The sequence below is a fragment of the Pleurodeles waltl genome, chromosome 9, assembly GCF_031143425.1.
Source record: "Pleurodeles waltl isolate 20211129_DDA chromosome 9, aPleWal1.hap1.20221129, whole genome shotgun sequence".
Taxonomy (NCBI): domain Eukaryota; kingdom Metazoa; phylum Chordata; class Amphibia; order Caudata; family Salamandridae; genus Pleurodeles; species Pleurodeles waltl.
This window is the reverse complement of record NC_090448.1, coordinates 773,990,704-774,011,366: the sequence shown is the minus strand read 5'-3', so window position 1 is coordinate 774,011,366 and position 20,663 is coordinate 773,990,704. Positions and strand designations below refer to the sequence as shown.

The following is a 20,663-nucleotide window of genomic DNA, read 5'->3' as shown; positions in this document are numbered from 1 at the left end:
GCTGCTGTGATATTGTTAACTTCATTAGAGCTTTGTTGAAATGTGAGGCAAGAACTCTTGCAAGACTTTTCATTCTGTTAAAATAAAAATAAAATACTTTCCAGCCTTATTTTTGAAATATTGTGCAGATGTTTACACAACTCGCAGTAGTTAAGTGATCTTCTCGTCTCTCCTCAAGGGCTTGTGATTTCTGATCTCAGTTGCTGCCAGTGACCACCAAAACATGGCAGAAAATACAAAATTATGAGAAGGGGTTGACCAATTTGTGTTGAGAAAAGTCCCGTTCTGAATTTCCAATGCCAATAGCTCTAACCTAACAAAATGCGAGACCTATTGCATTGCAAATGGTTGTTTTGTCTTTAACTTCAAGTATGAGTGCCACCTATAAATACTCAATCATTGAATTACTATCTGTCCTTGAAGTTCGGACAATGAAGAGCTAACAGATGTCTGTTGGCTAGTTTATGTTTGCAGAAATTCAAATCCTGTACAATGTGCTGCATGCAGCGCGCAGTGTTTTAAGCTCACAGTGCTCATTCACAGGTAACCAGTATGTACATCGTACTACTGAACAAATATGGTTTTTGAGCAAGAAATCAGCTCTGATCACAGAGTTCTGATTTTTTTTTTTTTTTAAATATCTTTGGCAATCCAAGAGAACAGTATTGCAGTAGTCTTACCTGGATTCAACACATCATTGGTACTACAAAAAAGAAGGCAGTGCTTGAAGGGGGCTTACCCAGTGCCTACTCTGTACATTGGAAATGGAAGGTTGCAAACACCTGTGCTGCTAGCCAGACCTATCCAAGAGCTATTGGCTTTGGCAATGTGTATTGCCTTGTTCTCCAGTGTGGCTGCTGTTCAGCGTGGCTAAAGGTTAGTGGTTTGGAGTGGGAGAATAGAGTGTCATAGAGTGGATTTGCTGGAACGTAGTAGAGTAGGAGGAGTAGTTTTGTTGAGTAGCGGGGGATAGTTAAGTGGTTCAGTGGCAAAGTGTTGTAGATTGGAGTGGGGTGGAATAGGGTGGAGTGGGTTGAGGTAGTTGGGTGGATTGGATTGGAGTGGGTTGGATTCGATTGGGGTAGAATGGGGTGGATTGAGTGGTGTAGTGTGGATTGGAGTGGGGCAGTTCGAAATGGGGTGAGTTGGATGGGATTGAGGCGGATTCAAGTGTGGTGAATTAGATTGGATTGAGATAGAGTAGGAGGATTGAAGTTGAGTGTGATGGATTGGAGTGAGTGGGGTAAATTGGAGTGGGGTGGGGTGTATCCCGGTATGACCTGTGGAGGAGCCAGTGAAGTTTTGGGTCCAGCCATGCTTCTGTCCAAAGATGTAGCACTTTGAGAAAATATCCTTGATCATGCGTCTTGAACTGTTTTCTTCTCTCCTCTTTTCCTTTGCTTTCCTCTCCCTCCCAAACGTAAAGATTTTTTTTTGTAATCTCAATGTAGCTTTTTTTGCTTATGTAACTAATTATATTAATGTATTCATCTATGTATTATGTAATGAGAATGCAAGAAAGTATTTTTGAGAGCGTTTCATTAAAAAAATCTCTTTTTGATTCAGCAGCTCTTCACCACATGATGCGACATATAAGGGACCCTTCACTTCCGAAGGAATAATAGGCCAGGGGAGAAGGTTAAAGCTAAACTTGAAGTAGATTCCGCAGATACACTGACATTTCTTCATTTTAAATATCCCTTATCCGTCCCATTTTGAGGAAGTCCTTATTGTAATTTATAATATTGTAGTTACGTTCGCACAGCCCTTCACACCCCTGAAGAGGTGCTGGAGCGCTTTTGGTGGACAGGTAATACACTACTCCATAGTGGTGTGGAGTTGTAGTGTAGCCTCTGTAGGAAATGTCTTGCCTGATGACTAGAATGGTATACTTATGTTTCATGCAGCTGCGCTTCAGTATGTATTGAAGTAAAGATCAATGACCTATAGAATGCGTAAACTAATTTCACGATTGAAAATTATTGGGTTGTTGATTTCAGGTATGGGCTGTATTTTGTCCTCAAGCCCGCTGAGCAGCAGCTTGTTCCTGTCATCTCCCTACAGTTATGTTGCTGTGCAGATCGAGGTTGTGCACATCTCTCTTCAGAGGTGAAGTAATTAACCTTATTACAATACATGGGCGCCTGGAATCCCTGAATAAAACCCCATCTCTTCTGTCCTTAATACAGGAGTCTTGTGAAGTCTCTAGTTGCCTGTAATAAACAAGTATTGGCAGAGCCAATAGATCCCCCTTTTGAAAAGAATTAGCAAACATTTTGGCTTTGCCAGTTCTTATTTCCGATGCTATTCTTCATCGGCGAAAAGAAAAGAATGGTATTACCGTTGCTGAAAAGCATTGACAAAAAAAGCCAAGAAGCTCTGGGTCAAGAAGCATGTGCATTGCCAAGCATGCATGCACATACATTGTGACGCTGGAGTCATTTTTTTATTTGCAATTTACCATTAAAAGATTGATAACCTTCTTGGAGAGGTAAACTAAACAAGCATTTGCAATGCAACGGGTCTCACGTTTGCTCGTGTTAGAGCTGATAGCGTTGTAAACTCCTAACCCGACTTTTCACTCGTAATGAAACCTATCGGCAAAAGTGCATTTATGTACGTAACCGGAAAAAGTGCAATTAACTGTGTAACAGGGTCGATATTATGTAAAGCACTCGACTTCTGCCAAGCGAGTTCGCGCTGGAAAATAGAGAAAAAGTAGTGCACGAGCCAGATGGAAAAAAGCGAGCCTCGCATGTTTTCTGTACTTGGTCGATGCGCTCGAGGAGGGCTATCCACCGGAAAAGGCATGACGTATGCATGCCTTCCACTAATGAATTCAAGCATATTCTAACAGGCAAGCCCACGAGCCAGTGAAAGACACTGACATGACTTGGACAGGGCTCCGAGCCCTTTTTAATTCCTAAAGCGTCTCGCTTAGCGAAATGCATGCCCAAGCGCATGCGACGCAGGCTCAACCCCAATAAAAATGGTGAACCATGCACATTATCTTTAAGGGCGCTGTAGTAAGTTGCAGCTGGCGGGATCCTAAAAAAAAAAAACATAAAAGAAAAGTTAGGAAAATAATAATCCAACAAGATGGATGGAGAGCAACAACGGATCACTGGGCAGAAGGAGCAGATCAATATGCTGAGAGAGCAAGAGAGAGAAGCCTGGGAAGGGAGTTTATTTTATTTTTTAAAGCAATCATGAATACCAAGGGAGAGGGGAGTGGTAGGAGGATAAACATGGAGCGCGCAGGTTCAGGAATGCGAGAAAGTTAAATAGCCAGCCTCCTGTATCCTTTTAGCATATACATTCTTACCTTTAAACCACAAGGATAAGCTGTGTTCCTTATTGCAGGTTTCTAGCACTTACATAGAAGGCTACGTGCAAGCCTGGTGTACACATCTGAACTGGTTCAGCTGGAATAAAGTGAACCTGTAAGAAAGAGCTCAGCGCTGAACCCAAATTAGAGTATATTCAGCACTTCCCCGGAGTGGACATTAGACGGAAGGAGAATGACTGGCCTATTAGTGATGTTTAATGTTCAAACAAAGTGAATCCTGTGGTAATATTTTATAAGATGCCCTCTTCAGTGATGTGTTCGTACTTTCCTTTCCCCTTTTCTTTTCTCCTTTTCTCATCACTGGTTGTTTTTGTAGATTTCTGAAGATCGTTAAACTGCTGCAGAAGCTGTGTGGACATGTGAAGCACCTCGGTTGTAGGGGATGTGCGAGTAGATTTGTCACATTTATTGTAGGTGCTTTGTGGGCAGGAGTACCTCCTTTGCCTTTGAGGATGAGTGGACAGGTGTAGTGCCTCTGCCACAGGGGATATGTGGGCAGCTGGACCAGTTATGTTGTAGGTGCTATTTGAAGAGGTGTACCACCTATTCCGAGCTGATGTACCATTTCAGTTGTATGTGCTGTTTGGACAGGCATTCCACCTCTGCCATGGGTGATGTGTGGACAGATGTATCACCGCTGTTGTAGGGGATATATTGACTGGTGTACCATCTCTGCCATAAGGAGTATGTGGACTGGTATACCATATCTGAGGTAGAGGACGTATGGACAGGTATACCACCTCTGCTGTAGAGGGTGTATAAGCAGATGTACCACTTCTGTTGTATGTGGCCTGTACAGAAGTATACCGTCACTGCTACAGGTGTGCCAAGGACAGATGTTGGTACTGTTGTAGGTGCAATGTGGACCGGTGTATAATCTTTGTCATAAGTGCTTCATGTGTAAAGTATGTAGCTCTGAAACAAAATGTGTGGCCAGGTGGACTATCTCTACCGCAGCAGCTGTGTCAACAATGTACCACCTTTTGCAGGTTTTTTGTGGATAGGTGCATCTCCTCTGCTGCACTTGGTTGAGGACAGGTTCATCAGCCCAGTGTACCACCTTTCCCATAGGTTCTGTTTGACCCGTGTTCCACCTCTACTAAATATGGTGTCTTGAAAAGTGTACCATCTCAGCTGTAGGTGGAGTGTAGACAAATGTTCCATGTCTGTTGCAGGTGTTGTGTGGAAATGTGCCACTTCAACTGGAATTCCTGCAGGAGCTGTATTGTGTGCAAAGGTTCTGGTCCGTGCTGAGGCCACTGTGAATCCTAATGAGTATGTAAATTAAGGCTTTATGTGGATACACAGCATTTTGGTGGCTCGGTACCCCACCGGAGTGCTTGTACAGCCTCTCCACTCTCTGCAGTATACATCTAAACAAAAATGTTTACAGCTAAAGAAAAATAGAAAAAGTGTTTTATGAGGAATTAAACATCATTTTTGATCTCAGAAATTTTGCAGTTGTTTTGAAACAAGAGCCTAACCAAAAGCTATCGGGTGACAGTGTTAAATGAGTTTCAGTAGTGTAAGGTTTTCTGGAAAGTATTTGCCTGGGAAACCAACAAAGCGCCCCATATTCTTGCACTCAAAAGAGCTTGTAAAACTCACCCAGCATGCGAAGTAGATGACTCCACATGGAAGCCTCAGTCTCCACACATGGATATGAAGCACTACAGAAATATATGGAAACAATAATTAGAACAGACACGTTCTGCAACAGCACTGCGTGGAGCCATCCCTTGCTTTCAGTGAGGCAGAGATAACGCGCACTCCTAAAACTAGAGCAGAGCTTTTTCTTATTTTTAGTTTGAAGCTATTACTGTAGAAAAGCTACGAAGACATCTTGAAAGCATTGCAGGACTAGCATCAACAAAGACCTTATATCACCCAGGTCCAGAAACCTTAGACCTGGCCAGTCACACTACATTGGTCACCAACATCCTCACGGCAAAAATACGTCAAATATTGGCAAAGTAAATGGGTCTGTGTTGAAAGACCTATTGACTTAGCTCGAATACGCTGGTGCAGTGCAGAACAGAAGATGTGGCCTTACGACCAGGGCTACTGACTTTGGAACTGGTGAACCAGGCTCGAGTCCCAGCATTAGCTCGACAACCTGTGATTCTGATCACATCACTTAATCTTCCCGTGCCTACTAAATGAATGTGACTGTGTGCACTGTAACTGGTGCTCCGAATAAAGTGCTCCAGGATCCATTTGGCTGAGTTCTCCCTATTTAGAAAATGAAAACCGAAGCACTCTAGAGAGAGCATTATGGGCCCAGTTGGGGCTGGCACATAAGCAGCCGAACTAAGCATTGACACGGAGAATGGGGGTTGCACAGAAGCACACTGTGCTTAAGAGCGACATGGAGAGCAGGGGCCAGATGGTGAGAAGCATACAAGGGAGACAGTGGATACAACGTGCGTTGACTCTTGAATTGCTTCAGGGAAGTTTAAACAAGTATTTGCAATGGAGGAGGTCTCGCGCTTTCTCAAGTTAGAGCTATTGGCATTGCAAATTCAGAACTGGACTTTTCTTGCCACATAAATTGGTCAACCCTTTCTCATAATTGTCTTTTCCTGCCATGTTTTGGTGGTCACTGGTGGCTACTGACATCAGAAACACAAGGAGAAACGAGATGATGACTGCACTACCTCACGTTGTCTAAACCTCTGAACAGAAATTGGAAAATAACATTGGAAAAGTATTTTATTTTTATTTTAACAGAAGGAAAAGTCTTGTAAGCATTCTTGCCAGAGACGCCTGAGAAGATTTATGGCCCCAGTAAAGGAGATAAGCAGTGCACTGTGCGCAATATCGTGAGTGCTGGCAGGGAGGGGCTCGAGATGCGATGCAAGGCTATGCAAGTTTCACATCATTGCTTCTAGGTTTAGTTGCATTCTACCAGAAAGGGCATATTTTGGCTTTCGTGAGCAGTGAGCTAAATGTCCGGGTGTTTCTTTTGTAAAATAAGCTTGTTTTAGGAGCCAGAGGTAAACAAGGACAGCACTGAAGTAAAGCCAAAACAAATGTCCGAGACATGAGAGGAGATGGAAGGAACGTGATGCTGAAATAAACTACAGGCAGCTTCCAGCCTAAAACACCCACAGCGAAAATGCAGCACCAAAGATATACCAAAAATAGTCTGTCACAGCAACAAATAAAGAAACCAAAGTGGAATAATTCGGTAGGTTGTCACTGCTCTGAAACAGAAAAAGGAGGGAGAAAATGGCAGAACTGACCACTAGCGAGCAAGATTTTTTTTAAAGGACACTGCAACCAACAAATGAAATTGCTTTAAGCTATAAGAAGTATACTAAAAGTATTACACGAGGTCGAAAGCTTACGCTCGACCTAAAGAGTCCCTGCAAAGCAGTCACTTGTGACAAAAATAGAGAAGCCAATTGAGTTGGTAAGAGACAAAGACTTGGTGAATGGGCTAACACAAACAGAGTGAGCAAATAGAAAGAAACTAACTGTAAGTAACAAGGCAAAAAAAAACAATTGCATGAAAAGAACGGAATGCATTTCTGGGTAAGCTTTCAGCATGCCCCCAGTATGTCTTTGCCACCAAACAGCTGCGCCATGGCTTTGACCTAATGCTGTAGCTATGATTATTGCTGTTAAGATCTGATGTCACATTGCTGGCTGCCATAGCCAGCAGGCAGGGTGAAAAGTAGGTCATTGGGCATAATTAAAGGCTCGGTTTAAACTAAGAAAGCAGTCACTGACCTTTCTTTCTAAAAAAAAAAAAAAAAAAAGTGATCAGCAGAAAGGAGATATTTATAACATGTATTTTTCCCACGCAGTAGGTCATTGAAGGAAAGATAGAATCCCTGCTTTTTCTTTAACCTGCCTTACATCAAACTGTTTTATATTTTTGCAAAAAATACTAACTGCTTTCTGTTGTTTTTCATCTCTCAGTAGAGATTCAGCTTTTGTTCTTCTGGTTTCTGAAGAACATGAAAGAGTAAGACTAATAATTTAAGATGTTTATGGGAAGGGTGAGTCTGTGACTATGTATTATGAGGAATAAAATACTCCCTGTCACACATTAAAAGTATATGGCAGCGGAGGAGGAGCACTGGGCTCCATACACCCGGAGACGGGGACCCGGCGAGGAAAGAAGTCTGAGGTGAGGCGAGGGAAAAGACGGCAGCGAGAGGGATCGGCAGCAGAGATCCCCGGCCCCTACAGTGACTGCCCGGCCTGGACTGAGGGCCCTCTGGTGGAGAACCAGAGGAGGGGAGACCCCTCCCCCCCCTTGTAACCCCCCCCCCCCCCCCCCCAGACACCGATCCGGGTCGATTCGACCCCTGACTTGGTTACCGGTGGGACTTTTAGACGAAAGCGTGGCAACGGTGCAGCGGTGAGAGGGGACCCATGGAGCTAAGATTGAAAACTCAGAGGGCTGGAGAGAAACATGAAGAGTGGCACGACGGGGCATCTGTTGCGACAGATGTTGAGGAAGCCTGGCCAGGAAAGAAGAGAAACCTTTATCCCACTAAAGAAAAGCTGCTGCTCGGGCCAGGAGGAGGGCCCAGTGGAAGCCACGGGCTGGAATAGGAAAGCACAGGAGACACGAGCTTCCCCACCTGAAGAAGGGAGGCAACCCCAATGGCGGGGTAACTGACTGGAAACGCAACACATCCTTTTCAACAGCACTGGCCAAATCTCTCACACAGAAATCCATAACAAATTGGGGGCAGAGACAGTCAGACCCATAACGACAAGAGGGACCAGGAAGGTGCCCCAGAAGATGGGTCGGACTTGCCGGAAGAGAGACGGGAAACAAAGAAGTGGGAATAGCACGGAAGAGATGACCGAGCAGCTAGGACCTAAGAACACTTCTCCCGAAGAACAGTGCATTGACCCGACACTTCAGGACGTGATGCGGGCCATAACAGCTTCTTGAGTGGCACTGGAAGGAAAAATTAGTGCCCTGGCCACAGACCTCACTATACTCAGGGACGACCACCGCCGCTTAGCGGAAAAGGTTAACACTACAGATAGGCAGCTAAAGGACGCACTGCCAGAGGTCAAAGATACCACTAAAAAGACACAACAGACGGAACGGCGAATCCGGGAACTGGAACTACGAGCGAAGGACGCTGAAAACAGATCAAGGAGAAATAACATCCGGGTGATTGGCATGCCTAAAAGTGCAGGTAGGAGCGGTCTGGTGGAATTCCTAGAGACATGGCTAAAAGAAAAAGTGGCAGAAGAAGGACTCTCTCCTTTCTTTGCAATCGAAAGAGTTCCAGGGGTCCCCCCGAGACCGATAGTATCCAGACTTCTTCATTACAAAGACAGAGACTACTTGCTGAGCCAAAGCAGGAAAAACTGAGACTGCAAGGTGGATAATCATACGGTTCGCATCTTCCCTGACTTCTCTCGGGAGGTGCAGAGACAGAGGGCCTCTTTCCGAGAGGCTAAACAAAAACTGCGCCAACTAGGGCTCCAATATGGGATGCTATTTCCTGCAAGACTCAGAGTAGCGACTAAAGAGGGCACACAGTTCTTTACTACGGCTGAAGAGGTATGGCAATGGCTGGACCTGCAAATACCAATACAGGGCGGGCTCCAGGCGGAGGGCCCCCTTACGGAACGGCAAAGGGGAAGGCGACAGACCAATCCCTGGTCAGTGAGTAGCCCGTCCCATACTAATATTCAAAAGGAAAGACAAAAAGCAATGGAGGCAGCCGCCTCGCTGAATGACTCAGAACTTGGAGCCCCATCACGGATAAATAATGAACTAGAACTATCAGGCTTGGATCAGGAATCGTTATCATCGCGCATGTCGGACAGGTCCGGCCCAGATGTGACTCCGGGCACTTCGGACTGTATCATCTGAGGAACACATATTGGAGCTATAACAGCAAAAGCTGGAAGGGGCCAGGAAAATCTTCTGCACTGTTGCAAATATGACTGTCGGTACTGAAGGCGCGACACTTCGGTGTTGGAAAGACCCCCCAAAATGGAAGAAGCTGGGTCCACAATTCCATGCGAAGACTGGTAGCCCGAGGGAGGAGGTTGGCGCGCTGGCACTCTCCTATGTCGTACTAGCAGTACCCCCGCTTCGATAGACTAGTTGAAATAATAATTGAGTTTGGATGAGAGACGTTCATACTTTTGTCCTGGGGAAGGGGAGTTGGGATGTTATTTGTTTGGGCCAATCTAAAGGGTTAGGTGAGTCATGGAGCGTAAGTACAATAGAGCTGCAGAGACACCCTGAGAGAACAAAGATCTTAATCTCAGAGGAGCACATAATGGGGAGCTTAATATGGAAGAAAGGGGAGTCGTTGAAATGGCTGCATTAGATACATACAAACTCCTGTCGTGGAACATAAGGGGTATGCACACGATGTCCAAGAGATACAAGTTTTTTTTTTATACCTACAGAGGCGGGGAATTCAGATTGCAGAGCTTCAGGAAACGCATTTAACTCACACAGAAGGGAAGGCACTACAAAAGCGTTGGAGATGACAGGCATACTACACCACATACTCAGCATTTGCGAGAGGGAAGCTAATTTGGATAAGGGCCCCATTTCAGCTACTGGACAGTTATAGATCCGGAAGGTCGCTTTGTGGCTATTAGGGGTCGGTTAGAGGGCAGAGAGTTAGCACTAATTAATGTATACGCACCGAATTCAGACCTGGGCGAGTTCTTCATTCGCGTATCAGGCCTTCAGGATACTTATTTGCAATGCCCTTTAGTGTTAGGGGCGTTTTAACTGCGTGGCAAGCCTCACTATGGACCGCTTGCATCCCCCGTTGCACGACTCCCCTACGATGAGTGGCATGACAATTTTCGTCCTGGCAAACAAATTGTGGATTAATAGATGCATGGCGACGGTTGCACCCCTTAGTTAGGGACTACTCATACTTTTCTTACTTACACGAGCTCCATGTCAGACTGGATGTGTTTTTTTGCACCCCGGAGACCTTTCTGCTTGTAACTAATGCTGAGTATCTGGCCCGCACCGTATCCGATCATAATCCTCTTCAGCTCTCTCTGAGATGGGGTTCACCCCTGCCTCACATCCCCACCTGGAGACTGAAACCAGAATCATTAGAAGATGTATGCTTTCAGGGGGAGCTGAGGCAACATATCACCCAATACTTCAAGGATAATGAGGGCTCAACTAGTGATCTCCTGACTGAGTGGGATGCATTTAAAGTAGTGACAAGGGGGAGATGCATAGCGGGAGCAGTGGGGGCGCGTAGGACCCTTCTTAGAGACACTGAGCTGGCAGAGACTAGACTGAGAGAAGCAGAAAAAACTAGACCTGAAAACCCACTTATGCAAAACTCCTTATTAGAGCTTAGAGTAACAGTGGCAGTGTGTGTGTGGAGCGGCTCCGATGCTTTGATTACAGAAATTACCTCACTAGAGCACACAGGGAAAGCGATAGTGCGGGTCGGATGTTAGCATGGCTGGTGTCACACCCTCATAGGAACTCAACCATACTTGACATGATTTCAGAACAAGGGGAGCAGATATATGACCAGGAACAAATCAATACACACTTTATGACCCATTACGAACGACTATAGTCAAGCAGACTCCAATATGACAGATAGGCTACTGAGCAGTATTTATCCCAGATGCAACGTAAATCGCTATCACTAGAAGTTGCTGAGCAGCTGGGTGGGGCTATTGCACAGACGGAACTCAAGAAGGCCATTGGGGATCTAGCGAGGGTGTTAAACACCAGGGACGGATGGTTTCCCTGTAGAATTCTATGCCACATACATAGACTCGTTAGTTCCGTGGTTGGAAATCCTGTATTGGGCAGCGAAGAAGCAGGGAGTACTACCAGCATCTGCGCAGGAAGCAATAATAATACCCCTGCTAAAAGCTGGGAAAAATCACACTGAGACGGGGCATACAGGCCTCTTTCTATGCTGAATCTGGATTATAAGATCCTCAGTAAGATCTTAGCTACTAGACTGCTCCCATTTATGACAACCCTAATACACCCAGATCAGGCGGGATTTGTTCCCGGGGCGGAATACGGCGGATAACATATGCAGATTAGTAGCAGTCATGAGGGATCAGGAAGTAGATGGCTCAGCAGCTGGGGTCCTAACAGTGGACATAGAGAAAGCCTTCGACAGTCTAGAATGGGATTTTCTTTATGCGGTGATGGCCCGGCTCAAACTTGGGCCAGAGTACATTGCTTGGGTAAGACTGTTGTATACCAAACCCACTACCAGGGTGCGTACCGGCCGGACAATATCCCGAAGTTATGTGGTTGGGCGGGGCACTAGACAGGGATGCCCTCTGTCACCATTGCTGTTTGCGATTGCAATGGAACCACTGGCGGCGATGGCAAGAAACAGTGGAGGAGGTCCTGGAATACTAGTGGGCGGGGAAAGACATCAAATAGCCTTATATGCAGATGATCTACTGATATTTTTGGAAGATGTACAAAGAGATCTGCCACGAGCACAGCAGATGCTCGCTCAGTTCGGTAGACTCTCTGGATTAGGAGTGAACTGGGATAAAACTGGATTGTTCCCTTTGAGAGTATCGTTGGCGCCTCCGCTGGGACTGGGAGCGGTCAGGTGGGTCCCGAGCTGCCTTCCCTACTTAGGGGTTAAGATCTTTCACGATTCACAGTATATCCTGGAGTGTAACGTGGGGGGCTCACTGAGATCAATAAGGTCCAGTATGGCCTTTTGGCAAACATTGCCTCTATCTGTAGCAGGAAGAATAGCGATCCTTAAAATGATAGTGCTACCATGACTACTATACCATTTTACTGTACTCCCGGTGTGGATACCTAAGGCCATATTTAAAGAGCTTGAATCAATGGCTGTCACATTTCTATGGGGCGGTGGACGGTGGCCTTGGTTAAATTACAGAGGCAGTCCACGGACGGTGGGCTAGCGGTGCCGGATTTTGAAGCTTACTACTTAGCAGCGCAGCTCCAGTGGTTGGCACAACGGAATGCAGGTAGAGCAGACCCGGAGGCAAGACTACATCTGTCCACCCCTATAGGGGCTAGGATATTTGAGGTGCTGCTGGGATGCCCGGGAGATGGGAGACGTGATCCCCCAGAACTTAAAATTCTGACTCACTATTGGAAAAGTTTCCTTCGCAAAATCAAAATAAAAACTCCATATTCCCCGGAACTCCCTCTACAGTAATTGCAGGCCCTGACGCATCGTGGCGGTTGGGGGGACTTCAGACTTGGGTGGAGGTGGGAATTCAGACAGTAGGAACATTGTTTAAAGAGGGGACATTAATACCCTTTGATGCCCTCAGAGCAGAATTCGAGTTGCCAAGAGGTCACTTGTATGCTGCCATTGCGGCCAGTATTCGTAAGCATTGGTGGGGAGGAATGGACGAATCCCCAGCTCAAGCAACATGTACATACTTGGCGACATCCTCGGGCAAAGATAAAGCAGTGTCAAATCTATATAGCAGGATTAAAGCTGACAGGTCCCTACCCTTGACCCAACTTAAATTGTTATGGGAAGAGGACTTGGAACTGAGATCTCTGATACGGACTGGGGACGCATACTGGAGGGAATTCCCAAATCAACCCGAAATACCATATTCAAGCTTATTAACTTTTATGTACTACACTGAGCATACCTTACTCCCGGCTGGATCAGTAGGTGCCCGTGATGTGGACTGATGGGAGTGGAATTTAAACATATGTTTTGGGATTGCCCTCAAGTGTCGACATTTTGGACGATGGTATACAGAATAGTGGCCACAGCTATTGAAAGGGACATCCACTGCCTGCTAGGTTGGTTCACACACTCTGCCAAGCACAAGGTCAGTAACAAGTTCCAGGACTTGGCCTATACGTTGGCAAAAAGGGAAATTGCAATGTCTTGGAAGAACCCAGTAGGTCCAAAAATACCCCAGTGGACAAGGGAATTGACCAGGTGGGCGGAGTGTGAGGGGAGGGTTCTTCATGGGGAGGCCAGGAGAAGGCTGAGACCACCAGAAGTGGCGCAGGGCTGGGAAATAGTGTTGGAGGCCCTTAGGGAGGAAATCCGAGCGGACCCCACCTCTGATGTAGGGGCAGTTGGATAGATACCCGAGCCACCCCTGTACGCCACCAATAGGGAACTTCACTTACGACTGTAAGCTCAGGAGATATGAGAGTATAGAGAGGTCTTCAACCTCAGATATAGGGTATGTAAGCTCATATCCCGGACAACACACATCTAGGTGCACTGTAGCTACGACAACGATGACTCACCTAAAGGGGGAGGGAAGGGAGGTTGGGGGGGATCGAATTACCAGGATTCAGACTGGCATTAGGCATTAGATAATAGGATCATTCTGTATTGTATGGTGCTATACTATGTTTACCTGAATGAAACTACAATAAAATATGTTTACAAAAAAAAAAAACTAGGTGGGGTAACCAGGGTATCAATGTTCTCCCACTGCTCACTTTTAGTGACCCTTTCGTATTGATTAAGCACTCCATGACAGTGCATGTGTTTTCCAGCTGTCGCCTTCCTTGCGTGCTCACCAAAATGCCTCCACACATTGTTTTCTCTCATGTGTACTTCTGTCACCACAACCATGCTATGTGTTGTTCTCTCGCTCTTGTGCTACACCATCTCTCCCCGTGTTTGGCACCCTTGTTTCCTGCTCGCTCTCTCAAGTGCTTCTCCCCATGTTCCTTCTTGTTCTTCCCCTCCCATTTACTCTATTGTGTGCTTCTTACTCATCCATAGTGCATTGCTCTCTTCACTCACCCACAGTGTTGCTTTCTCCATGAGTCGTCTTTTCCATTCTTCCTGCCACTCACCTGTCCAACCTTCTACTCCTTTGCCCCGACTTCGAGTCTTTTTTAACGCTCTTCATTTTTTTGATTATCTATCAAAGTGGTGTCCACCTTCTTGGATCATTAATTAAAAAAGCAAAGTCAACTTTTCCATTTACCTCCTTCCTCCATGATCCAAGGTGTAAGGATGGAAACGGGCCTAAAAGAGTGAAGCTATCTAGCCTTTGCCGAGGTGATCAAATTCTGGAATGGGATAGAGCAAGGTACTTATTTAAAGGTCTCCACATTGTGTCAAAGGGAGATTGACTTTAGTGAATTTTAACTGGGCCAAATCGCTCAGGAAAACACTCTGGAATTTGCAATAAGCTGACAATATCACTAAATGCTAATAATATACCGAGGATAAGCCATGGTGAGCTTCAGAAATTAGGTAAAAATACTGAATGGGATGACGATACATGATATTTGAGAGCCAAGATATCTGAACACTTTTTGAGACCGTCCTAGAGGAATGATGAAGCGTTTCGTTACTTAGATTCGTTGCCAAATGCAGCTCTAGGATTGGTTTATAACCGCATCTAAATGCTAACAGTGGCAGGTTTGATTTACTCCTCTGCTAAGAGAGATTATTTAAATAGCAATAGCATTTGTAATTGTTGTTTAAATATGAACTGTAACACCATCCCTATTTTATTAGATTGTTTGTTTTTTAGTACAATGGAAATCTTTTTTTGAGACAGTTGTATGACATTACAACACGGCCAAAACCGCGCATGCCTTTACCAAACATTTTTTACCACACATATGCCTTTACCACGCATTAAAGTCTGTTTAAGGAAGGTATTATTAATGTAAGTGTTTTATATATGATATAAAATGAAGTAAGTTTTATCTATATATAAATTATAAAGTACTCTCTCTCTCTCTCTCTCTCTCTCTCTATATATATATATATATATATATATATGTGTGTACAAGACCCCCTTAATGCTCTTTTTTTTTTTTATTTCCCTTACCACCAGTACCCTTACCAACCCTAAAAATATCCTTACCACCCAATTTCTTTCCCCACCCTTCAACCCTAAAACCACCCTTACCACCCAAATACACTTACCCACCCCTAAACCCTAAAAAATACCCTTACCACACAGTTCCCCTACCCACCCTAAACCTGAAAATAACCTTATCACCCAATTCCCTTACCTCCCCTTAATCCCTAAAACACCCCTACCACCTAGTACCCTTACCCCCAATCCATAAAAACACCCATACCACGCAATACCCTTACACACCCCTAATCCCTAAAAATACCCTTACCACCCTATACCCCTGTGCATTCCTAAATCCCTACCCCAACCTGAAACATTGCGTGTGTGTATATATATATATATATTCATATATACACACAAACATTTATACTTACCTTAAATAGACTTTTCCATGCAGTGTAAAGGCATGCATGGCAATAATTTGCATTGTAAAATGATGCATAGTAAAAGCATAGTGTGGTAATTCACATTGTAAAGCCCGTTTCCCATTGACGTAATGTATGCGCTGGGGAGGTATTGATGAGCTTTAAAGGAAGCATTAATATGAATGAGGCTTTTAAGGACATTGTGATGAATTATGTAAATGACAGAACTGAATTTCTTAGTGGCTAGAATTTGCTCCCCTGTTTATGAGGGTGGACCGGTTTTATTGTAGTTTATATCACTGGATAGTTTTATTGTACCACATGTATTTATATTTTTATATCTCGCCTAATTGTTGGATATGTTTAGAAACTAAGGTCTAATAAACAAAATTTGACTTACTGGCAAGAACAAAGTAAGTGACACCCAAATCACTCCCCTGGTGCGCGCATGTGATGTTGTAGGCACATGCCAGCTGAATGACACCACCAAACGTGTCATCACACCTTTAATTTCTCTCTTTTTTTTTTTTTTTTTTTACCAATGTTGCACAGTATAGAGAAATAGTACTTTGCTTACTCCCCTAAACCCTCTGCTAGCCCACTCCCCAGTACAACATCATGGAAAGCCATTGGCAATTCCGATCGGTCCCAGGGGCAAGCTCTGTAGCATTTTCCAGTGCTTGTTGTCACAAGTAATCCTCGGAGGTTCATGAAGCCCTCACACTTTATTTTCCCTTTTGAAAAGATACTGAATATTTTATGAACATGATTTTTTAATCCGTTTTTATAGCCACCTGCATAGCTTCATATGTTTCCTGTATGTCCTGACCTTAACAGAAATACTCTATTTGTGGTTAGAAGGAAGCAGGCATCCTGGAGATGCTTTCCCTCATTTTTCGAAGGTAGCCATAAAAAACATTTTCAATGTGAATTTAGGGGGTTCACTACAAAGCCAGCATCCCATTTCTGACACCACTAGTGAGGTAGACCCAGTTCTGTTGTAAGGAGTCTTGCAACAGGATCACAGTTTAGAGCCCTCAGCATTGCCCATGTTGCCAGGTGGGTTCTTCCTGTTGGTCAGTAATACATATCTTCTTCTCCCACAGCTTGTCTGCAGAGGAGTACCAGGCGTTCCTGGCGGCAAGAGAAGTGGAGTTGCAAGCTCAAGCAGCAGCAGCTGCTGAGGCTGCGGCAGCAGAGGTTTCAGCATCCGGGAAGAAGAAATAATGGTGGTGTTGGTACTCATCGTCTACTAGCAGCAGATGGGAGTTGCTCCTCTACCACTCGGTGCTGCATTTTGTGTTGTTCTCTTGTACATTCTGATTTCCAAATACTAGCTCGACACATTTTAAAAACAGGAGGCGTTTTGGAATGTTTTTTTAAAGGTCCACGTTTCGAAGACAATATAAGACCTACTACTGACACTATTTGGGCAGTCCTCTACTCTGGATAAGAATGGATCTGTGTTCCTGGAATTATTTGGTGAAGCAGAATGCCACAGAAATGTTGATTTCCCCTCTAAATCAGTATCAGACCACTGAAGAACTTCATTTGCACTGTAAATTGTCAAAATCCAATGTTCATGTCCACAGATGAATTTGTAGGTACTGTGGTGTTGTTTAACCAGGTAATGGGGACCCCATTTGTAGAAGAAAAAGCCTACCTAACATTGGTGTTGTACTTTGTGTTAGTAAAGGACTCGTCATCCCTAATATCCAACTGGCAGCGGCTATTTTACATGGCAGAGCACCACCACTTCATCTAATCATCCATGGTTTAGTAAATGACAGTCACCCACGTAACTGACAACAGGCTGAAATAAGCCTAAAAACTCTTAGGGAGGAGAAGGGCTTAAAACTCGACAATAAATTTTCATAAATGAAATGTGGTATGTTTTCTCTCCTGATTGCAGATTCATATGTATGTGAGTGTCCAAGCAAACTCGGATCCCAAAAAGGGCTGGCTTAAAAAAATATTATATCTTTTTCATTGCACTTAGTAGCAGAACACAATTCACATTATATGAAACCTAAACAAAAACCATCAAAAGCCAGGCTGAGGTGTGGTTATGTAAGAAATTGAGGTAACATTTCAGTCTATGTTCATTTTCACATGCATACATGCTGTTTGAGTTGTGTTGTTAATGTTTTTGGTATATTTTTACCATTCTATTCAGTTTCTGTAACACCTTTGGATGATTGTTTCTGTGGTTGAGAGACTGGGCTTCCACAACAACAAACACTGTAGAAGCTAGAACTTCAATGTGGGAGCCACTATTGTAATCTTAGTCTTTTAGCCATACAAAAGCCATATGGGGCTGTCACAGAGCCATTGTGCTGCAATAGTCGCATATCCAAAGTGCTGTTAGCCAGTGTACTTCATAGTCACCTGTCAATATAGCTGTCTTTGTCCATAGCCAAGTAGTCATTGTCAGCTATCCTTAACAATGTCACAGCTGGCCATAGTGATTTCATAGTCATCTTGCCTTAGTTTGCTATCATTGCCCGCTAGCCAAAGTGATTGTGTTACCAGTTATCCATTGAGGTAGGATTGTCAGCCAGCCATAGTGATGTCTTTGTCAGCAAGACAAGGAGATTTCATACTTAGAAGTAGTGCGGTAATAGTCAACTAGACATGGTTCTGTTATAGCTAGCTATCTGTAGTGCTGCTGTGTACTAGACAAAAAGGTGTCCTAGCTAGCTAGTCGTAGGGCTTTCAAGGGGCGCTATCCAACATGATGTCAGTCAGCTATTTTAGTGATGTCATTGCCTGCTAGCTAAGATGTCAGTCAGCTAGCCATAGTGATGCCATAGCTAGCCGTAATGTGCAATCCCTGTCCTCTAGCCATTGATGTAATTGTCGTCTTTGCGCACAGTGCTGTTGTAATCAGCTAGCCACCGTATCACAGTCTGTTGCCTCTCTCTGTCTTAGTCCATGCTTTGATCTACCTTCATCTAACATACAAAGATCCCTCGAGAAACAAGCGCCCCTCCCGATAAGTTAATGCAAAGTACGAACATTAGACTGCTAAAAGCAAAATGCTTTCATTACTGCACAAAGAATAAAAAAGACATGAAACCCACTATAAAAATGACGAGCGGGAGCAATAAACTGTAAAACTGACACATTTTCAAAGTTATTTCTGATTTGCCCTTGAATAACTCACATCAGAGGTTGTTGGTATCAGGCGGCAGCAGCTGAAGCTTCTTTGAGAATCCTTCCATGATATCCAGGATGAAGAACCTATCAGTCTATGTCACTGTTCCTGGAATTTATATCTTTTTGCACTGAAATGGAGTATTTTACCTCCCTGGTTATATCTTGACATTACCAATGCATGAGATCAAATTGAATACATTAGACGGTGGATAGGTAGGGTTGCACGGAGGTCACCCAGCAAAAGAAGCATGGAAACATACCACAGTGACACATGTGGCTAATTTAACATGGGCGAAAGCCTTCGTAGAGGCATCTCTAACTCTGCACAATTTTGTGTGGAATTGTGAAGGCTACAAACATGGCTTCGCGTGGCTGTGTCCTGCCGGTGCTTAGAGCAGTTCATACAATTAAAAAAAAAAAAAAAACACACACAGGTGCCGAGACGGTTCCCTATCCGGCTCTTCGTTTTTGCCCTCACGCGGGGCGTGAAAAAACTTTTCACTAAGGCGCACTACCGGCTATCACTACAAGCCATCGCCAGTCTTTGATGTAACCCAGGAGTGCATGCTGCCATAAAGGAGCTTGTCAGAAGATAGGATACGATTATCTGCTAGTGACCCGAAAGTGCACGCCATGGGGATCCGCAGCTGGGAGAACTCAGGCTCCAAAGTCAACAGGTCTGCAGGGATAAAGCTGCTGCTTGGGCAGCCGCTCCCAAGTATCGCCAGGGTCTAGACATTTCCCAAGCCCACATTAAATAAAACTATTTTACGAGGAGTTTTATTGAACGTTTATAATGGAGTCGTATAGCTATTTCACACTCATAACTACTGAGTTTTCACTATTATGTACCACAAAGTCGTCATTACTCATTCATCTTCTGCAGCTAACAACTATTAATAAAGCCAAGAGTCTGGCCTTGTTTTAAGTGCATGCCAGATGTTCTATTATATGTTTGGATGCAATAATAGAAAGAGGCAGCAGAGATTTTTATCTTACATGTTTAAGCCACGCCCTTATACACAGATTCCCCCCCATTGAGGCCCCCTGCCCCAACACAGTTTTTCAACTTAAAGCCCAGGCTATCAACTGCATGTTGGGAATGAGTTCTATGGTCCTATGTGGATGGGTTGGTGTGCTACAGGACTCATCTTTATTGATGTACCATGGTATGGTGTCCTCTATCTATGTATCAAAAACAATGTTATGCACCTGGGGGCGGGAGTATGGGGGGGGGAGGGAGGGGGTCGCAGCGTATTTATATAAGATTTATTGAATTGGTTCTACAATGTGTGCTACTGTTTTGCATGACAGTGCTATTGGGTAGTGTTTGGCCAACTCATTATCATCATTAACATTTATAAAGCGCGCTGCTCACCCGTGCGGGTCTCAAGGCGCTAGGGGAAAAAGGGGGGGGGTTATCGCTGTTCGAACAGCCAGGTCTTTAGGAGTCTCCGGAAAGCGGAGTGGTCCTGGGTGGTCCTGAGGCTGGTGGGGAGGGAGTTCCAGGTCTTGGCCGCCAGGAAGGAGAAAGATCTCCCACCCGCCATGGAGCGGCGGATGCGAGGGACAGCAGCTAGTGCGAGGCCAGAGGAGCGGAGGAGGCGGGTGGGGAAGTAGAAGCTGAGGCGTCTGTTGAGGTATTCCGGTCCCTTGTCGTGGAGGGCTTTGTGTGCGTGGGTGAGAAGTCGGAAGGTGATCCTTTTGCTGACTGGGAGCCAATGCAGGTGTCTCAGGTGTGCGGAGATGTGGCTGCTGCGGGGTATGTCGAGGATGAGGTGGGCCGAGGCGTTTTGAATGCGTTGCAGGCGATTTTGGAGTTTGGCTGTGGTCCCGGCGTAGAGGGTGTTGCCGTAGTCCAGGCGGCTCGTGACGAGGGCGTGGGTCACGGTTTTTCTGGTGTCGGCGGGGATCCAGCGGAAGATCTTGCGGAGCATGCGGAGGGTGAGGAAGCAGGCGGAGGACACGGCGTT

The 20,663-nt window shown here is 44.9% G+C and overlaps 1 protein-coding gene across 2 annotated transcripts in view; it reads left to right on the top strand.

Moving 5' to 3' along the window:
• Positions 1-17,415, top strand: part of MRPL11 (mitochondrial ribosomal protein L11) — a 656,778-nt gene extending 639,363 nt beyond the window's left edge. Inside the window, exon 6 of one of the 2 annotated variants that reach the window (XM_069207960.1) lies at positions 16,638-17,415. In XM_069207960.1, the coding sequence (XP_069064061.1) occupies positions 16,638-16,758 (121 nt within the window). In that variant the 3' untranslated portion in view covers positions 16,759-17,415. The remainder of the gene's footprint in view (positions 1-16,637) is intronic. The other variant, XM_069207959.1, reaches the window with a different exon arrangement.
• The last annotated feature ends 3,248 nt before the right edge of the window (positions 17,416-20,663 follow it).